At 44.8% G+C, this 19,068-nt stretch overlaps 1 protein-coding gene across 2 annotated transcripts in view; it reads left to right on the top strand.

The window, feature by feature from the left end:
* The window catches only part of NARS2 (asparaginyl-tRNA synthetase 2, mitochondrial), a 55,366-nt gene that overhangs the window by 27,167 nt on the left and 9,131 nt on the right, over positions 1–19,068 (top strand). The window contains exons 7-12 of one of the 2 annotated variants that reach the window (XM_076328433.1): positions 5,595–5,727; positions 12,793–12,891; positions 14,207–14,244; positions 16,066–16,132; positions 17,621–17,758; positions 18,917–19,014. In XM_076328433.1, coding sequence (XP_076184548.1) covers positions 5,595–5,727; positions 12,793–12,891; positions 14,207–14,244; positions 16,066–16,132; positions 17,621–17,758; positions 18,917–19,014 — 573 coding nt within the window. The remainder of the gene's footprint in view (positions 1–5,594; positions 5,728–12,792; positions 12,892–14,206; positions 14,245–16,065; positions 16,133–17,620; positions 17,759–18,916; positions 19,015–19,068) is intronic. The other variant, XM_076328434.1, reaches the window with a different exon arrangement.

The following is a 19,068-nucleotide window of genomic DNA, read 5'->3' on the forward strand; positions in this document are numbered from 1 at the left end:
TTCAACATACAAATTTCAGCATTCCTGAACAATCCCAGTCATGCTTAGGTCAAGTGCTGCAGCCAACTGGTGTCTCCTGGCAGCTGAGCAAAGTCATCTGCTTGTTTCGATGGAGCAGGCAGGTCCTCCATCCTCAAAATGAATGTGGTCATGCCGGAACAGAGTCGAATTAAATTGGATGGCTCGCTTTATTAATTTCTTCCCTTCCTAAGGGAAAGGACAGCGTGGCTGACAAAGCTAAGCTCCTGGGCTTTAGAGTCACCTTGCTCTCTTTTCCTCCTCTGCTGATATCATGTGGTGTTTTGTCCTTGGGTTAGAAGCTGTTGTTTCTAGATTTTCTTACAATCCAGATTTTGGGGGGTGGGGGGAGGGTGTTGGTGGATGATGGTGGGGGGGAACATACTGCGTTGAAGGGTCACGTGTTGTGTTCATTTAGCATGGCCAAAGATAAGATTTGGCACAAATCACCTTCCAGCTTAGCTCTTCACTGCAGACCTTGTCAGAGTAATCGCTGTATTTGTGTTTATACAGACACCTGTAGTATTTGGGGCTGAGAACAGGGCACGGTACAAATGAATAGCTGTGTGTACTGGTGTGGTTTAGTGCTTAGTCCTGAGTCACAACAACCAGCTTCTGCCTCCAGCTGTGTCACTACTGCGTGGTGTGACCTTGGCATAGGCTGTAAGCTGACTGTGCAGGGATTGCATCTTCTTGATTAATAGCCTTGCTCAGAGTTATATCCCCTTGGTTCGACAGCACAAATAAGTCTTTATTATCCCAGTAGCAGCATGCAGTCCTGGCTCAGAAAAGGAGCACAATCCATTCCTGGTTTGGGAATCATCAGCACAATTAATTATATTTGGATTGCAGTGTAGAATAAGGCCTACAAACATTGCGTGAGTTTAATTAAAAAGATGATTTTAAGCGGCTTTGGGCACAGATACTTTATACTTCTCTATTGTTTTCTATCACTGCCTCAATAATGAATTGTCAACGAGTTCAAATGAAATGAGCTTTCATTCTGCGTGGCGTAAAGCTCTCAAAGGGGGAGAGGTAGCTGCTTCTGAAGAGGGTTTTAGTAGCATGTAAAATAAGGGTGAAAAGGGGAAAGTTTCTCCCTTCCTGGGTGTTCATAGGGTGGAGATCACAAATGCAGCCTGTGCAAGAACAAGCCTGCACCAAGCAGTCGTCTGTGCGGAGGACGGCTGTGCTCCAGCAACGTATCCAAGTGCTGCTGTCTGCGTCCAAAGGGACTCTTGTGAGCCTGTACCTGGAAGGTGGCTAAGCCCTTCGCTGGGCTGGGGCAAGCAAGCTCAGTGTTTTGCAGGATGGGGCCCTGGCTTTTGCAGCGTTTCAGTGTGTCAGAGTGGGTATTCTCTTGGCCTCCACATTAAACTCTCAGATTTTCCCAGAGAACTGGGCAGAGCAAAATACAGTCCCGGAAAGGGAGCAATTAATTAGGTGGCTCTGTGCCTTCTTCTGGTGTCAACCCCGGTAGCGCCTGTGAACAGCATAAATTCACTTGGGCTTGCTGTCCAGAGCTCTGATCTGGGTGAAGCTAACTGCAAAGGGACTTGTTTCAAAGCCTCTCTTGTGTTCTTTGGTAGCACGTAGAAGGACAGCATTACAGACATTACTGCTCTGCCTGTAATGGCTAAGGAAAAGGGCTCAACAGATTATTGGGCTTGCTCCCCCCCCCCCCCCCCCCCCGTGTGTGTGCTTTTGTTGGAAATGAGGAATTAGCACTACTGATTTTTTTTTTTTTTTTTTTTTTTTTTTAAAGACTCTTGAGTGCCCACAACCCCAACTGACCTAGGCACTTTTGGAGACTTAGCCAGAATTTTCAAGTTATTTTTAAATGCTGGAAGTTTGCAGAGGTCTGGGAATGTTAAATGATTGATTATTTGCATTGTAGAGCATAGGAGTCACAGCCCAGGACTGAGGCTCCATTGTGCTAGGTGCTGAATGCACACAGAACAAAATGACTGGTTTTGCCCTCGGTACCATGAAATCGGAGCGGAGTCAGCTCCCATCTCTCTTTTCAAATATATTTATACATGCTCAGTGTGATACAGCAGTGTATCAAATCATGGATACGATTTTTAATAGCAGATGAAGTACAAATAAAGGTCGGATTTGTGTAGCATGCATTTGCTTAATGTCTGGAATGGCAGGGCACAGTAAACAGCACATGAATGCCTGGATGAAAATAATTGTTTACGCTCGGAATTGATAACTGTGACTATATGTATTTTTAGCTGTGTTTCTCTGTTATGTCCAGGCCTCTGGTCAGTGCTGCATTGCCGTTACCAGATGACTTGCATTTACTGTGCTCCTTTGATCGCTGTGCCAGCATGACATCTGGCTAGTTTCCCTTTGCCAGGGTCCCAGGATCGTGGTGAAGTTCTCACACTTATTTGTATCTGTCTTTTCCCTTTACAATTAGCCTGAGAAATGAATGATTCCTATCCTCCCTGCACGTGTGGGTTTATTCTGGGGTTTGTTTTGTGGGGTTTTTTTTCCTTCTTCCAAGGGGCAGGCAGGAAAATTTACCCCCGCACCCGTGATGTTAGGTTTTCTACAGGCTATCACAAAGCCCTTACCCCTGCTGTTGTTGAGCACCTTGGGATAGTCCATGAAGTTGCAGTGCTAATGGTTCGTTTTGTAAAGGTAGATGGTTCTCAGTGTACAAGTTAGAGAAAAGTTAGGTCCCGGCAGGGTGCCTAGAGCTGAGAAAAGACTGAAATCGGTTCCTGTGGGAGTTGTTCTGCACTGTCCTCCCCAAAAGCTCCGGTCTCGGGCACAGAGAGGCTTTATTCTTGCAGCAGAAAATCAATCTGTGACTGTGGAGTGTTTGACCATGGTTGACATCTTGGAGCAATAAGGATTTTTATTATTATTATTAGGTATCTTGCAGCCAGCAAGCCCCTTGGAAGATAAGTATCTAGTCCTCATGCTCGGGCTGCTATTCAGTAGGAAGTAAGTACAGTTCAAAGTGCTCATAGTAGCCTGCATTGCTGGAGACTGTCCTCTGCAACAGTAACCTACACGAAGTGCAGTGTCAGTGCCCGTGCCTGGACAGTGGCTGAGAAATGTGTGTCTCTCTGAAGCCTGCGGCTCTGTGGGACAGGATCTCCTGCTAGCCAGCTGGTATCACGCTTTAGTTTTAACTGTTACTTTTTGAAGACTTTATGCCAGGGAGAAATTAGAGACCTGCACATCAAACCCAGCAGTCTTGGGTGGGTACTTCAGCAATTGCAAGCTTTTCAGAATATTTTTGTCTTGTGTCCAGTCCCGGCCCAGTCACAATCTGAACTTGTGACTAAACTGATTTATTTAAGGAAAATTCTTTCTTTAACTGAAGAGCCCCAAATTGAAATATTTTAACAAAAGCCTGAAACATGGGCACAGGTAGCACAAGAACCTGCGTCTCCTGTTTCCTACTGCAGGCCAACCTCCGTGGCCTGGCAAGCAAAAGTTTTTGATCAGTTCTGCCTTAAACGTTAAACAATTTTGGCCGAGTGATTCATTGTTTCATATTTGTTGTTTGTATTGCTATAGCAGTTGAGGCTCTTAAGCATTGGATCCAAGATGTTGTTGTGCCAGGTGCTGTAGGAACATGGGGGAAAAAAAAACAAAAAGGCCTTGTGAGGAAGAACACACGTTTCTCTAGAACCCAAGACAACAGATGGCTACAGATGGGGGAGCACAAGGAACTGATGAGATAATACTGACCTGTGCAGTGAGTAATAGTCTTGGTACATCGCTTATCTAAACATTGCTGAGGTTTTATAGACACTATAGCAAAGGGCAGTTTGAAAGAGGATGATCAAGTGACAGCAGAATTTTACAGTAATATCGCAGCAAGTGAGAACGGCAGCAGAGGGAAAAGAGGCCTGCTGAAAATGATACTTGAGGAAAGATGTTTGCTGCAAAATCTGGTTAGCATCGTAGATGCTGTGGTCATGTATGAGAAAGTACAGGTACAGGAGTAAAGTAGAGACAGAAAGTGTATTTGTTGGAGCAGGGAAAGCAGAGCCAGTGGGGAAAAGAAACCTACAGGCAGGCTGTGTATTCAGTCTTGACCTGGAACTTTCTTCGGGTGTGTTTACTACTAGCAACTCAAGGAAAAAGAAAGTGCTGTTTCTTTGGATCGTAACCTTTAACTGTCATGTGGCATGAGGGAACAGATGAGTGAAGCAGAATATGTGTGTGTTCCTTTATTTGCAGTGCAGATGCCTCCATAAGGGGCAAAGGAAAAACGCTGCTTTTTGTAGCGATGTTTATTTAAACTTCAGTTTAACAAAATCAGCCTGTGCAGAAACTTCAGCGAACATCCTCTTTAAGTTGAAAGCTTGCAGAGCAAGATGCAAGTCAAATGCCAAGCCCAGCAATTAGCACGCATCCTTTCATGAGTGTTAAACTGTGCTTAATCTCTACTGATCGGATTCTTTTTCTCCTACATGCTATCTACAGCTAAAAATAATGCCAAGTTAAAGATGTACCAAAGATAGCAGCTGCCCAATCCATGTTTTTTTCTGAAGCAGCTCACTCTCTCCCCAGTCATGGGTTGCTTCCCATGCAGCATGGGAGGAAACACAGCTATCACGGCATCTGTTTGGGAAGCTCTCGCTGGCTTGAGGATGTCCAGGAGCCCAAGTGCTCATAGCCCACAGTGTAAAAGGTATCGCTTGGAGTGCATCTTCCCCACGGTAAAAATAAAGCTTTTAAAAGTGTGTTGCTGTTTGTGATAGGAAGGTTTCTTATGAAGGAAGTGGAGAATCAAGAAGGCTTTTGTATCCTGTGTAACGCAGCACGACGTGACTGCAGAACAAGAGAGGATATATTTAAATAGACTGCCCAGAAGGTTGCTGGAGAAATAACTTCATAATAGGAAATGCATTGGTTGCTTTAGCATAAAATGATATCCCAGATGTGTTCTCTGCAGTAGGGACCCCTTTTAGCAGAACCATTTTTAGCTGTGTGGAAGGATCCCAGTTCATTATCTCGAAGGCTCTTTCAGTGATAAACTTTGGTCTTGCCACTAGAGGGGGACTGCAAGCTGTACACCGTACATCCATCCTGCTGGGCTTCACCAGTCCCCTCTCAGTGCTGTCGCCAGCCCAGCAACCCCAGCAGCAGGACCCTCTCTGCTCTGTTGGGCTCTGGGGTGTCACAGCACCCATAAAGGTCGGACCTTGCAGCCAAACAAACGTAAAGGGATGTGGACGAGGGAAGTCTGACTGGTGCGATGTCTGGGTGCTTCTCCAGTGATCTGGTTCTGCAGAACATCATTTTTTGTTCCCACACAGCTACAAAAAGTGTCCTGAGCATGAATGGTGTTCAGTGAAAGCTGAATGGGGTTTGTGCAACTTTGCTGAGTCATGGAGAGGTGTGAATAACCCCTCTTAATGCCCGGCTGAAGCAGTGTAATAGCAGCATACCCAACAGTGCCATTAAACTGGTTAAAGATGAAATAGAAACATGAGTGCTTCTAGACCCTGCGAGAAAAGTGAGCTTGTGGATGGGGCTTTCAATATAACAGACTCGCTTGTGTGCTGGGCCTGACCTACCTGTTTCTTGTTGCCTTGCAGGGCTTTTACCCACGTGTTCACCTTCGGCCCGACATTTCGAGCGGAAAACTCACAGAGTCGCCGGCACCTGGCGGAGTTCTATATGGTGGAGGCTGAGCTGTCCTTCACTGAAAGCCTCCAAGACATCATGCAGGTGGGCACTCCAAATGTCTATGCAGGACCGGTGCCAGAACTTCCTCCTCCTACTCCTCCTCCCTGAGCTGTGCTCCCTGCCCTCAACTAAGGGTGCAGCTCCTCTCACCCCGTGTGAGCTGGGTAGATATTGCACAGGGACTTCCCAAGGATCAGGGTTTGCTCAGCAGAGGTAAGGCCACAGAGGGGATTTGGAAGGGAAGATATAGGTGCGAACACAGCCCCCATCTGAATGGGAGGCTGCACAGTCGCTGTATTGCCAGGAAATGTGTAAATGTGCTTGACTGGTACTAATGAAAGTGGCACTCTCCCCTTCAAAGCCTTCAGGATCTCTCCAGTGAATCTGAGCAGTATTTATGCAGTGTGTCCCTTGGTGTGCTCTGTAAAGAGCTCTTTGAAACCTGCCTTGAAATCTCAAGTAGAAACAACAGTTCCTGGCATACGCTATTCACTGTGGCTTTAGCAGAAGACTGAAATCCTTAGAGTCAGCTAGCTTTTGATTTTTCAGGATTGACCTCTTGGTTGCAGTTTAACCACATGATGGATGCTAATGCATCTTACTAGTCTCAGCATAAGCCAGCTTATACCCAGTAGGACTTGTGAGTAAACATCCACACGCGCTCTCATATATCAGATAAGCTCCTTGAAAACTATTGGAGAAATAGCCTTAAAAAGAAAAAGACCTGAGGCACTGGCTACAGATGTATAAAATGACATCCAGGTGGCGGTGGTTTCTTCGGCCTGGATCATATACAGTCTGCTGAGTCAGTATGGCCTGACAGCAGAGCTGACATACTCTCACTTGTGTGTGCTGCTTCTGCATCTTGGATGTCTGGATGGCACTGGGCTGTGTGGACTGACCTGCTGGGAATCTCTGTGCTCCATCGTTAATAGCATCCCACTCTTTCTTTTCTCTCTCCTTTTCTCCAGAACAACTTTGTGTATTCTTAGAGCACAGCATATGTATATGTTTATGCCTTACATCCTGAGCCCCCTGTTTCTCTAGGTAATCAGGAGCTGACTGAAATCTTCACTGCTTTTATCTGCTTATTATAGCAGGGTCTTCTGTTAAGTGGTGTTTGAGCCCTTGAATACAGCATGAAACCTATCTGTACTCTTGTGCTGAGAACCCTAATTTCTTGGCTTTTGAAGTATAGACAGCCAGTTCAGACAATTCAGAGAATTAATTTGAGAACTGTTCTGGAATGTGTAGCACTTTTATTTGTAGGGAAAGGAGGAACTTCCCCCCCTTGGCTTGGCTTTTGTTGTTGCTAAACATCTTGTGAAGTCTCAGCTTGTGCTCTCCTCTTTCACTTCTTCCCTCTGTCCCAAAGTCTTTGACAAGCATCTTTCCCTCTAACAGAAAGTCTCTTAGCGGCCATCATTTTGCATTCCTCATAGCGAGTCTACATTGCAACATGCTTACTTTTGTGATGTTCTCATTTGCAGAAGTGGAGTTCCCGTTTTATTTATTTTTAAATTCTTGGGCAATCTCTCTTTAAAAAAAAAACCAACCAAAACTGACAGCTGCTCTAAAGCCTAAGTTAAGTTTCTTTTTCCCCGCATAACTGACCTAAATTCAGTGTTCTGTCATGTATCTGCCCGTTGGGCAGTTTGTCTGTTTGTTGTCATCTGCAAGTTCTTTGTTCGGTGCAAAACGCCCAGTTGAAAGCCTTGGGGGCTCTTGGCCAGGGTTAGCATCTGAACTTTGTCCTCACATAAAGAACTGGATTGTTTAAAATTTATTTTTAAAATTGGTATTCAACATTTGGACTGAATACCTCTAACTTCAGCAACTTAGTGTGCTGGGAATGCTCAGCTTCTTCAGGGACATCTTGAAGTATTTGCTTATACACCATTAAATAAGAGCCTTGCTACAAAGATGTACATGTTTACCATTCACTGATGGGGCTTGAGATCTCTCTCTCAGCCAAAGCTCCAAAAGAAACATAGCTTTCCTTACAAAATAAAAGGAAAAAGAAGATTTAATGACAAAGTTACATGTATTTGGGAGCAAAGGGCCTGAAATCTTAGAGCAACAGCCTTTTTTCCCCACTGTAATTGCACGGAGTAATGCTCAGTTATTCCTACATTAGTAGCACAGTTCTTGTGAAGTCTCATGCGTCTTGATCATGCAATCTAAATTTCAGTTCTGTGCCAAAATGTGTTTTAGTGCTACAAAGAAGCTTAAACTCTTACAATACTGGTTTCACAATACTTTCTGTGGAAAGTCTCATGTGCTCAGTGCAGTACTCTACACTACGTGGCTGGGTGATAGTATTACTACTTTAGTGTACAGGGTGTATGTAAGCGTATCTAAGGAGAGGCCTCTGTGGCCTCTTTCCAGAAGAATCTAGTCAAGAAGTTGAGTCAAGTTGCCCCGAGACACTCTTCCTCCAAACTGGATGAGAAAGAGAGGGAGTTAGAAGAAGGTCAGGTAAGACAGTGGAAGGGGTCAAATTTGTATAGAAGTGTCTGGACTCACTAGAGCCATCGCCCCTCCAGTCCCTGAATTGGAGGTCCAAGGCTTCCAGTCTCATCTGTCTTCTGAGATGCCTGCTGCCACCCTCTCCCTTCAGGGCTGTCATGTAGCCGTATTTATAGGTCATTATCTTCTATTTTTTGTTCCACTGTCTTGGCAGTGCAGTGGATTTAAAGGATCCCACTTCACTCATGACACTAGTGGGCTCTCAAAGAGGCCATATGATGCAGTCATTGTTGAATTTCATCAAACGCACGTACAAAAACCATGCTAAAAAAACATTATTTAGGCTGTAAAGCTAGGAAATGCCAGGAGAAAGTTTTCCTGAGGGCATTTTTGGGAGTTTATGCATAGTGTTAGTGTTCCTTAACAAGATCACATCCTAGCACCACTGTCTCTTTAAGGGATGGAGAATACATGTCTTTAAGTTGGAGAATACAATTTAACACGCAGTATTTGAGCTCTGTCCTGAGGGCAGAAGTATTGTCTTCCACTCGTTACGTACTTCATCAAAATTAATTTTCTGTCATTACAGCCCAGTGACATGGAGCATTATTACCTCTGTTTTACAGAAGGGAATTCAGGCATGAAATGAAATCAGCAGTAGCACTGATTTTGGGTGCCAGTTTCAGGGACCTTAGATCTGAAATGTGGGTGTGGTTTGATTTCCAGAACAGTTTGCACTCAGAGTACTTTCTGTCTTCAGTGCCAAGGCTAATAAGACAGTTGGGCAAATCTGACTGCAGTCTCAAGGGAACAAACACTGGTGATCACATAGGAAAGGTTTGTTCCAAGTGTCTTGCGCAGCGCTCTAGGGACATTGTGGTATGTGCAGGGCTATAGGTTCCTTCTCTGAAGTGGCATCCAGCTGCCATAGCTGAGGCTCGCTCTGTTTCCTAACTTCCATCAGCATTTATTGTTCAGCTTTGATGGTCAGTGAAGCAGTGATCTGACAGACAAGAGTCTCCTTCCTTTCATAAGAGCAGCATCTCTCCAGAGTGGGTCCTGAGCTATTGGTTATACAGCTGAGAGGAGACTTTATGACCAAGATCAGATGTGAATCTCTTCTGTGTGTGTATATGTGCACACACGTATGGTGTGTGTGAGTGAGCATGAAGGCAAGAAATAATGGTCCGCTTGGTGAATGTTTCATATGTAAATATGCTGTGATCTACACTGCATCCATATGCATGCTCCAGGTAAATGCATAAACAAAAATCCTACTGGCAGTTCTTGTGTTTTTTCTGGAAGTGTCTTATGTAATAAAGATGATGATTTGAACCCTTCTTCTAGTGTGCAGCACCTTCAATTGCTGCTGCTGACATTTACCGCTGTTTTGTTGATGATTTCCTCTGTTTCAGCTCTGGTCGTAATTTTATTTGGGAAGAGGATAAGTTGCAGTATCAAAAGAACCAAGTTACGATTAAACAATACAGTTGGGAGCTGCTCCTAATCAAAATCAGAGAGTTAACCGTTCAGTTCCACAGCAACATTGGGGAAGGCTAGGATTGATACTGCTGAACTTCTTTGAAAGGTGAAAAATCAAGAGATAAAGGCTGGGAGCAATGAGGGAGAAGGGAAAACTTTTACCTCTGTCCTCCTCGACTGCCCTCCTCCCAGCACAATTTCTACATTTCCATTATGAAGCAAGCAAATTAATGGGCTTTTGGACACCAAGAGTCCCACCTCTGAGATGAGCAACTTGCTGTGATTCCCATGGCTTTTTCCCTGTATAAGTCTCCTATCAAACATGTTTCTTACAGGGTACGTTCAAACCAATCACTTGGCCTATAGCTCCAGCTCACGCGTTCCCTCAAACCGGCAAGCCAGTGGTTATGCTTCTCCACTCATTTTTCATATAGCCTACTTTCTAGTCCTTCATTATATTTTCTGCTTAAAGCTGTAACTTCTGAGTTGGAGAGCTTTTTTTTTTCCCCCTCCCTTTTTCTTTATTTCCCTCCACTGTTCATGCCTCGTACACATCTGGCATAAATAAGAGCAGTGAGGAGGCCAATGCATGACCCACGTGTCTCTTTTTTGCCAGCATAAAACCTCAGTCTCAAACCTGGAAATATTTGTCAGATTGTTTTTCCCATACCACCCACATCTTTTTTCCACAAGAGGAAGCTGCTTATGTTGAATGCTGTGGGAACCTAATTGTTACTTTATCGCACAGTGAGGAAAAAAAGTGCTAATTAAACAACATGCTTTTCTGAAAGCAGATGATACTTTCATTTTCTAGAAAGAGGAAGCTTAATGTAAAATCCCTTCGTCTCTGCCTGGTGAAACCAGATGAATTGCCAAGAAGTTTTCTAATTTCATTTGCATAAGCCTTTTTCGAGCTACTTTGAAGAAAGTTCAAAGCTGCCTTGTTTGGTTATTTGCCACTCAGCAGCAGGAATGCTAGCTTTTCATTTCCTCTGTGTTTGAGTACCAGTAGGGGTAAAACTGTTCATCTGCGTATGATAATGCTGTTCCTTTATTTGGATCTTCCCTTTTTAAACAGAGGGCTCAGATTGATGCAGGAGTCTGAAGGCTGAGTTTGGCTCCAGAGGAGTCAAAATGGGCTGATTTACCAGCTTTTCGAGGCTGGTGGGATGCAGAGGAGGTTCATCAGAGCAGTGTTTCAGCAGCTTGGGACAGGTGGTGAAGGCTGTTCTTCTAAACATGAGAGTTTGAACAACATGCCTGAAATCTCATCTTGTCTATATCAGTAGCCCAGCTTCTTCTTTTCTGTGCCTTTTGTTCCTCTTGCCCTGTAAGGTCTGGTTCCTTGCAAGGCACAGACCTGCTTCTTCCTCAGATCCGCTGACTGAACGTCAGGTTCATCTTTTCGCAGTTAGTCTCCCCTGGGCTTTGCGGTGTCAAGGGACTGCTACTCACCTTAGTATCGTTGGTGGATACTTCGCTTCTCTCAACTCTGCAGTTAATGAAGCAGTTGTTATGCTCACAGAAAAAAAAGCAGGAATGCGCCAGGACGTTCAGAGGTGCTGGTCCCATCCCAGGCTGAGATGACGTGCAGCCCGGCTGCATTGCTCTGTTGCTTACAAAGGAGATGAGAATAAGGAGGGTGATTCTGAAGAAGAGTTGGGATCATCAGTACTACACAGGTATCAACTACCTGCTTTGTGCAGGCATGGAACTACGAGGAGTCATGGGAACTCTTAATCTGCATGACAGCAAGTGTCTTGGATGGTCTGCTTTGCTTAACCAAAAGAGAAGATTACTTTTAAAACGGGTTGATCAAAATGCAGTAGCATCCCATGTGGGGTTTTGGGGTTGGTCTTTTTTTTTTAAGAACCAAAATGGCATTTTAATTTCTTCATGGGTGAAGCCCATTTTACTGGATAAGTATATCCAAATTGGATGTTAATGTCATTTAGCTAATCCACATTAGTTTAGGGAAATGAAACCACATCTTTTTTTAGTTTCTCAAACATCCCTGCATTGATGTGTCCTCTGCTTTAGCTCTCTACTGGTCTCTGTACATGTTCTCTTTGCTTTGTTCTTACTGTCTCTCTAGCTGGGATCTGTTTGAAATAGTGTGGCCAGGAGGACTAAGGAAGTGATCGTTGCCCTATACTTGGCACTGGTGAGGCCGCACCTCAAATACTGTGTTCAGTTTTGGGCCCCTCACTACAAGAAGGACGTCGAGGTGCTGGAGCGTGTCCAGAGAACAGCAGCGAGGCTGGTGAAGGGTCTGGAGAACAAGTCTGCTGAGGAGCGGCTGAGGGAACTGGGGTTGTTTAGCCTGGAGAAAAGGAGGCTGAGGGGAGACCTCATTGCTCTCTACAACCACCTGAAAGGAGGTTGTAGCGAGGTGGGTGTTGGTCTCTTTTCCCAAGTAGCAAGTGACAGGACGAGAGGAAATGCCCTCAAGTTACACCAGGGGAGGTTTAGATTGGATATTAGGAAAAATTTCTTACCCAAAAGGGTTGTCAAGCACTGGACCAGGCTGCCCCGGGAAGTGGTGGAGTCCCCATCCTTGGAGGTATTGAAAAGACGTGTAGATGTGGTGCTTAGGGACATGGTTTAGTGGTGGACTTGGCAGTGCTAGGTTGGACTCGATGATCTTAGAGATCTTTTCCAACCTAAATGATTCTATGATTCTATGATGGGCTGTCTCTACACAGTACACGTTTATTCTCCTCTCCTTTAGTTCTGCCCCTTGTAACAAACAAAGCACAAAACCTGAATTGTTCGTTACAGGAAAGGCACCTCACTAATAATTAGAGACCAGTCACCACAAATGGTTGTAATGTGTGTGTTTGTGGCTGACCAGGGATGCTGCTTGAATATTTTAGCTGTGCTTTTTTCACTGGAGATACCTGACTGAAGGTACTGAGGCCATCAGCAAACAGTGAAGCCCTAAACCCTTAGCAGAAACAGAGATTCCATTCCTCTTCAGCTACTGAGCAAGCCTGCTAATTAGGAGCCTTAGCAAGCTGGTACCATCTTATACAGTCTGACCGTGCAGGACAGAAGCTCCTTCTGTACCCTTTGGCTGATGTGTACCGTGTTTTATTTATAGTCTGGGACATCTAAGCAGTGTTAATCTTTATGGACTCCTGTTTTCTCTATTAGGTTATGGAAGATCTTTTCAAGACAGCGACAAACACTGTGCTCTCCAAATGTCCTCGTGATGTTGAGCTTTTTCATAAATACATAGCTCCTGCCCAGAAGGTAATAAATGTGACAGGAAAGAGCTGCAATCCTTTTATGCATTTTGGGGCCTCTTGTCAATAGGGAGGCTTAATTTTTTTTTTTTTTTAAATATGTTGTCCTGTGTTAACAAACTGTGAAGAGCCAAAAGTCAGCCGGAGCTTAAGTGATTGTTCAGGCCAACACAGAGAGGACACACAACTTTCTGTAGCTGTTAGCAAGTGTGGTAGAACTGTAGCTGTCACATCATCTAGCAGCCTCTGAATCCTCAGCTCCAAAAATCAAGTACCTTTTTTAGGTAATGAATGGTAATTAGTAATTAGTAATTATTAGGTAATTCATTTTAGCAATGAATGACCGGGAGTGGATTTTGATCCATATCTATACAGAGGCATCTGGACAGGCTGGATCGATGGGCCGAGGCCAATTGTATGAGCTTCAACAAGGCCAAGTGCCGGGTCCTGCACTTCGGCCACAACAACCCCATGCAGCACTACAGGCTTGGGGAAGAGTGGCTGGAAAGCTGCCTGTCGGAAAAGGACCTGGGGGTGCTGGTCGACAGCCGGCTGAACATGAGCCGGCAGTGTGCCCAGGCGGCCAAGAAGGCCAATGGCATCCTGGCCTGTATCAGAAATGGTGTGGCCAGCAGGAGTAGGGGAGTGATCGTGCCCCTGTACTCGGCCCTGGTGAGGCCGCACCTCGAATACTGTGTTCAGTTTTGGGCCCCTCACTACAAGAAGGACACTGAGGTGCTGGAGCGTGTCCAGAGAAGGGCAACGAAGCTGGTGAAGGGTCTGGAGAACAAGTCTGCTGAGGAGCAGCTGAGGGAACTGGGGTTGTTTAGCCTGGAGAAAAGGAGGCTGAGGGGAGACCTCATCGCTCTCTACAACTCCCTGAAAGGAGGTTGTAGCGAGGTGGGTGTTGGTCTCTTTTCCCAAGTAGCAAGAGACAGGACGAGAGGAAATGGCCTCAAGTTGTGCCAGGGGAGGTTTAGATTGGATATTAGGAAAAATTTCTTACCCAAAAGGGTTGTCAAGCACTGGACCAGGCTGCCCCGGGAAGTGGTGGAGTCCCCATCCCTGGAGGTATTGAAAAGACGTGTAGATGTGGTGCTTAGGGGCATGGTTGAGTGGTGGACTTGGCAGTGCTGGGTTAACGGTTGGACTCGATGATCTTAGAGGTCTTTTCCAACCTAAATGATTCTATGATTCTATCTAGAGCACAGTGCAGACCTATGAATCAAAACTTAGAGGGAGGTAGCTTTTCTGAGTTTCCTCTGGACCCCTGAAACCTTAAGAGTAGCTTTACATTTTTATTTTTTCTTGTTTTGACCAAGGACAGGTTGGAACAAATGCTGAAGAACAAATTTGTGACGTAAGTACTTCTATTTCTAAATGATCTAGAAGAGGGCTTTTGGGGAAAGAGTTCCTATTTTGTATATGTTCTTTTTCTTTCCCAGCTCGATGTCTTCTGGGTTACCATAATGTCTCCAAAAGAGCATGAATTGCAGTTCCCTTTGTACTGTTTGCCAGTTGCCCTTTCATCTCTGCATGAGACTGGCATCTGAATCTGCTGGCCTTTGGCTTTTGCTTCCCTGGACAAGATCCTCTTTCTATCAGGGTATCCTCCTTCCAGCGTGTACCTGCGCAGTGGTTTGCTCACTGTCTTGCTTGGTTTTGGCTTTGGTGCTCTGCCTTACTTCACACTTCCACTCCAATGGCTCCCTTTTTATGAAACTAATTTTTTATTTTTAAAAATCCCAATTGGTTTTCTATTTCCAATTGCTTGTGCAACTCCTTTTCCCAGTTCTTTGTGTGCTAAAGAACTGAAGGGTTTTGGTTTCCCTCCTTGGCCCCCAAGAATACCTCCTCTTCCCTACTCTTGCCTGTCTCTCCAAATAGTGGTGTTCTCCATTTATCCCACAGAACATTGTAGGCCTGCTCATCCTGGCACTGGTTTCCCTGTTAAGCAGCTACAGCCACACTTGGGCAACAGGATCATGATATATTCTCCCTGTGCATTGTGCCTGCATAAGCACCATGGGAGACGTCAGTGAAGTCACCCTCTCCCCATTTCAGTCCTTCTCTCTTTGGACCTAACTGATATTCCTGAGAGGACAGAGTTGCACTCAGCTTCGTCCATGGTCCAAGGAAAAAAGAGAGTGAGTCAGCCCATCTCTCTCTCCCTCTCTGTCTCTCTTCATCAGCTGCTGGCAGATCTGGGGCATTCCTGGCTTACACACATCAGTTACGTGTGTTGAACCTGTGCCAGTGATATACCTCATTTGGACCATGGCCTCGCGTAACCCAAACACATCGAGCAATATATTCCTTCCTGAGGTGTTTCCTCTAGAAGCCTTCCCCGTATTAGTGAAACCTTGTAGCTGGGTGTAAAGAGCTCGTGCTCTTCAGGGAATTTGGTTTATAATTGGATTTAGCCAATGATACAGAGAGATGAAATTACTGTGATCGGGTTGTTCTTTCTTCTCTCTGTCCACAACATTTGCTTGGTATGTGGAAAACATGTCAGCAAAAGTATCTTCCGTTGAGTCTTGATTTCTAGTTATCAAACCTGCAGCATTTTTCACTACACTTCTTCTGTTTGCTCTGTCATGATGCTGTTCTTTTGTACTGGTGGAAGTCACTGGTAGAAGTCAGTGGAGAATCTGCTCTCAGACCTGTCAGATGAGTAGAGAAACGTCGCTGCGAATAAATCTTGTGATTTTTACGAAGTAAAATGAAAATGTTTGAGTTGCAAGTCCTTTGCACTCTGGGCTGTTTATGTTTGCCTAACACCATGCTGAAGAGTGGAGCTATGTTGCTGGAGGTGTGCCGATGAGGGCACATTGTTTTCTTAAAAAAAAAACCCACAAATTTCTGTGAAGCAATTCTCTGCAGAGCTCACTTCTGACTGAAATGCAACATTGCAGTAATGCAAAAGTGTCTTGAGAGCTTAGCACTTCCTGCCCTGCATGTGGCTGAAGCACAGGAAAACATAGGGTTCTTGCCATATAAAATGGTTTTTGGTTTCTATCCAAAAAAGCATTGCTGGGAAGTCTGACGTCACAACACAAATTGGCATGGTGGTGGGGAAATGCCTCCTTAATTTTCCAGTGCAGCACTTAGCCAGAAAACTTTCTTGTTATTCTTTTCATAGTTATCTTAAAGACTTTTTTTTTTTTTCCCCCTCTTGCAGAATTTCCTACAATGAAGCAGTGGAAATTTTGAAGCAGGCTTCTCAAACTTTCACTTTCAAGCCAGAGGTAGGTAGTTGCCTGGTGGCTTGTCCCTGTGCCTGTTCATGCACACAGCCAGCCTGAACTTTGTAGATGTCATTTCTCTCTTTCTGATACCACAAGAGTTGTTAACTTCGCACAGGTTGTCTGCCTCCTGGGGTGTTTGCTCAGTTGTCACCCAGGTATAACTTTTGCCCTTTGGGGGTTTAATGGGAGCAATGTAAGGAGTGAGTTCTGTAGCAGAAGAACACATGACGTTTGCAGGGAAGTGATGAGTTTGCTGTTGAAGGACCAAGGCCTTGGCAGAAGCGCTTCTCTCTCCCCTGTGTGAGTAGTGCCGAGTGTGTTGTGGATTCGGTAGCAGTCATCTAAGGAGGGTTGCTGTAATAGTCCTCAAATAAAGGAATGATACTAGGACAGCACCAAAAGTTTGACAAGGACTAATAAGCCAAAACCGTGTCAAAATACCATGTAAACTAGATGTAGGTAAAGGGAATCCCTTGTCTTTCCAAAGTATAGATGTTGACTGGGAAAAAGAATCACATGTTAGTCTTTCTAACACTGTTAGATTATGGTTTTCTGAAAACCATATTTTGCCTAATTTCAAACACACACACCAGTAGGGAGAGCGTTCGTGGTGGTGCTCATCTCGTGTGTACTGATTAATCTTTATCTTGTTCTGATGCTTTGAGGAAAATAACCCTCTGGCTGAAGCCACCTTCGTAGCCAGTTGGGTAGCTGCCTTGTCTCTGTGTACAAGTGGGTATAGAACCTCAAATCCTGTATCTGTGCTACCTTGATCTGAGACAGCAAACTCAGGATGTTTTCAGATGAGGAGAGTCTGCAGAATATCTGTCCCCCTCTTCCCCTTCCACTCCCTCGATATTCTTTGCACATCCTATAATGGACTGGAGGTCTCTCGACAAAAGCCACAGAATTGACAACATCACTGGAAGAAAGGAGAAGTGAAGGACATTGCAAATGTCCAAGGTTTCTGATAACCCAGTATTCTATCAAGCAATTCTTTGTTTTCTTAAATGAGAATTAATGTAGCGTGTAACAAGACACAGCAGGGAAGAGAGCAGTCAGCCTAGTAAAGCTGCTTTGTATATACCAAAGGTAATACTGAAATAAGGCTGGCTTGATGGGTTGAGTAAGCTGATTTTGGATAGGTGCCTATTTCCCTTAAGCTATGCAGAGTGTGGTTTTGGGGGTTTTGTTTGTTTGGGGGGGTTTCTGATTTGATACCAGATGCCTGGGCTTGATGCAGGGATGATCTGGCCCTGTTCTGTGGAAGTTAAACCATGTTATTTTCATTGCTTTGCTCTGCCTTAAAACTCGTGAAACTCTGTCTGCTTAGCAAATTTTCCCAGTGGCCTGTGTGAGAAGTTGCTGTGCTTGGTTTCACGTTATTCAAAGCTGCACGTCTCTCCTACGCAGGGATTTTGCTGTGTCTCTTGCCACAGGCAAGATGCACCAAAGCAGTATCCCAGGTCCCTTTTGCTGTCTTTACAGTGGGGCTGTGACCTCCAAACAGAACATGAAAAGTACCTGGTGAAGCACTGTGGTGAGATTCCTGTGTTTGTGATTAACTACCCATACAACCTCAAACCTTTCTACATGCGGGACAATGAAGATGGACCTCGACACACAGTGAGTCCATAGGTGACACTTCCACCTCTTTTTTGGCTTGGTATGTGTGTTAGCCTACTGATAGACAGATGAGGATAGTCTTCTGCTGGGCCTCCAGTCATGAAGTCCAGGATAAAATGTGACCATCAGGTGATCCTGTTCAGTCGTTTTCCTGTTGTAGAAGAAATCCCCAAAGCAGGAACAGGAGGAGGGTTCAGGAGTTGGGTAGCGTTAAGTTTTTGCTTAAGTCCTTTAAGACAGATTTACCATAGTTTATTTCTTTTCCTGGTAGACTTCTGTACTACTAGGTGAAATGCCTAGAATTGCATGTCTCTAAGCAGCCCGTGATTCTCTTGTCATCCAAATCTACCATCCGTGTAATCCTCAAATAGCAGATGGACACAAGACACGAACTGTTCCTCCACAAGTCTCATGTTCGAAGGTGTGATTTCCCAGTTGAACTGAGACAACCTGAAACATTGCTTCTATTAAAAAGAGTGACTACCCCACCATGTGCCATTGTCGCTTCACTGGCTTTAATTCTAGCAACAGTTCAGCTGTGGGATAAGAGAAGTAACTCTACAAAACAAAACAGAGAAGAAAACAAGCCCAAACCTAACAGCACAGGTGGTAACACTAGGATCCTAACACTTGGATCAGCACATCAGTGCCATTGATCCATTGGTATTATTACCACTAGAGCTAGCTCAAGGAATGGGGGCAGATGGGGTAAACACAAGTTGCAAGCCTCGGAGCAGCTTAAACTCTAAGGGAATCAGGGCTTCAGGAAACTTGCCCATGTGTCTTTGCCTCCTTGTGAGCTGCTGTTGGGTTCTTTATACCCTGCACAGGCTTGCCTACATGCACAGGTTGTCACCAGAGTAACCTGGTGCGATTCAGTTCACACCACCTGCTGTAGATGTCCTCAGCCTGGAGCATCACTGCATTTGTTTAGGTTTTCTGTAGGCTTACTGATTTTTATCATTGTAAAGTTCCCTCCCAGCCTTCTCCTGTCGACAAGGGACTTTTCAAGCATTTGCAAATACTTACCTAAGTGTCCTGGACTCAATAAAAGAATTACAGTAGTTTTTTATAAACAGCCATCCAGTGTCAACTGTACTTCTGCTGTAGACTGTATGGCTACATGGCATGGCTTATGTTAGGTTTCTTTCTTTTAAGGTTGCAGCTGTTGATCTCCTCGTACCAGGAATAGGGGAGTTATATGGAGGCAGCCTGAGAGAAGAGCGACTGCCCTTCCTCGAATCACGCTTACAGAGGTATGGAAAATCCACAGATGCCAGGAGACTAGCCTGACCAAGAGAGTGTTTCAG

The sequence above is a fragment of the Aptenodytes patagonicus genome, chromosome 1 (genome assembly GCF_965638725.1).
Source record: "Aptenodytes patagonicus chromosome 1, bAptPat1.pri.cur, whole genome shotgun sequence".
Taxonomy (NCBI): domain Eukaryota; kingdom Metazoa; phylum Chordata; class Aves; order Sphenisciformes; family Spheniscidae; genus Aptenodytes; species Aptenodytes patagonicus.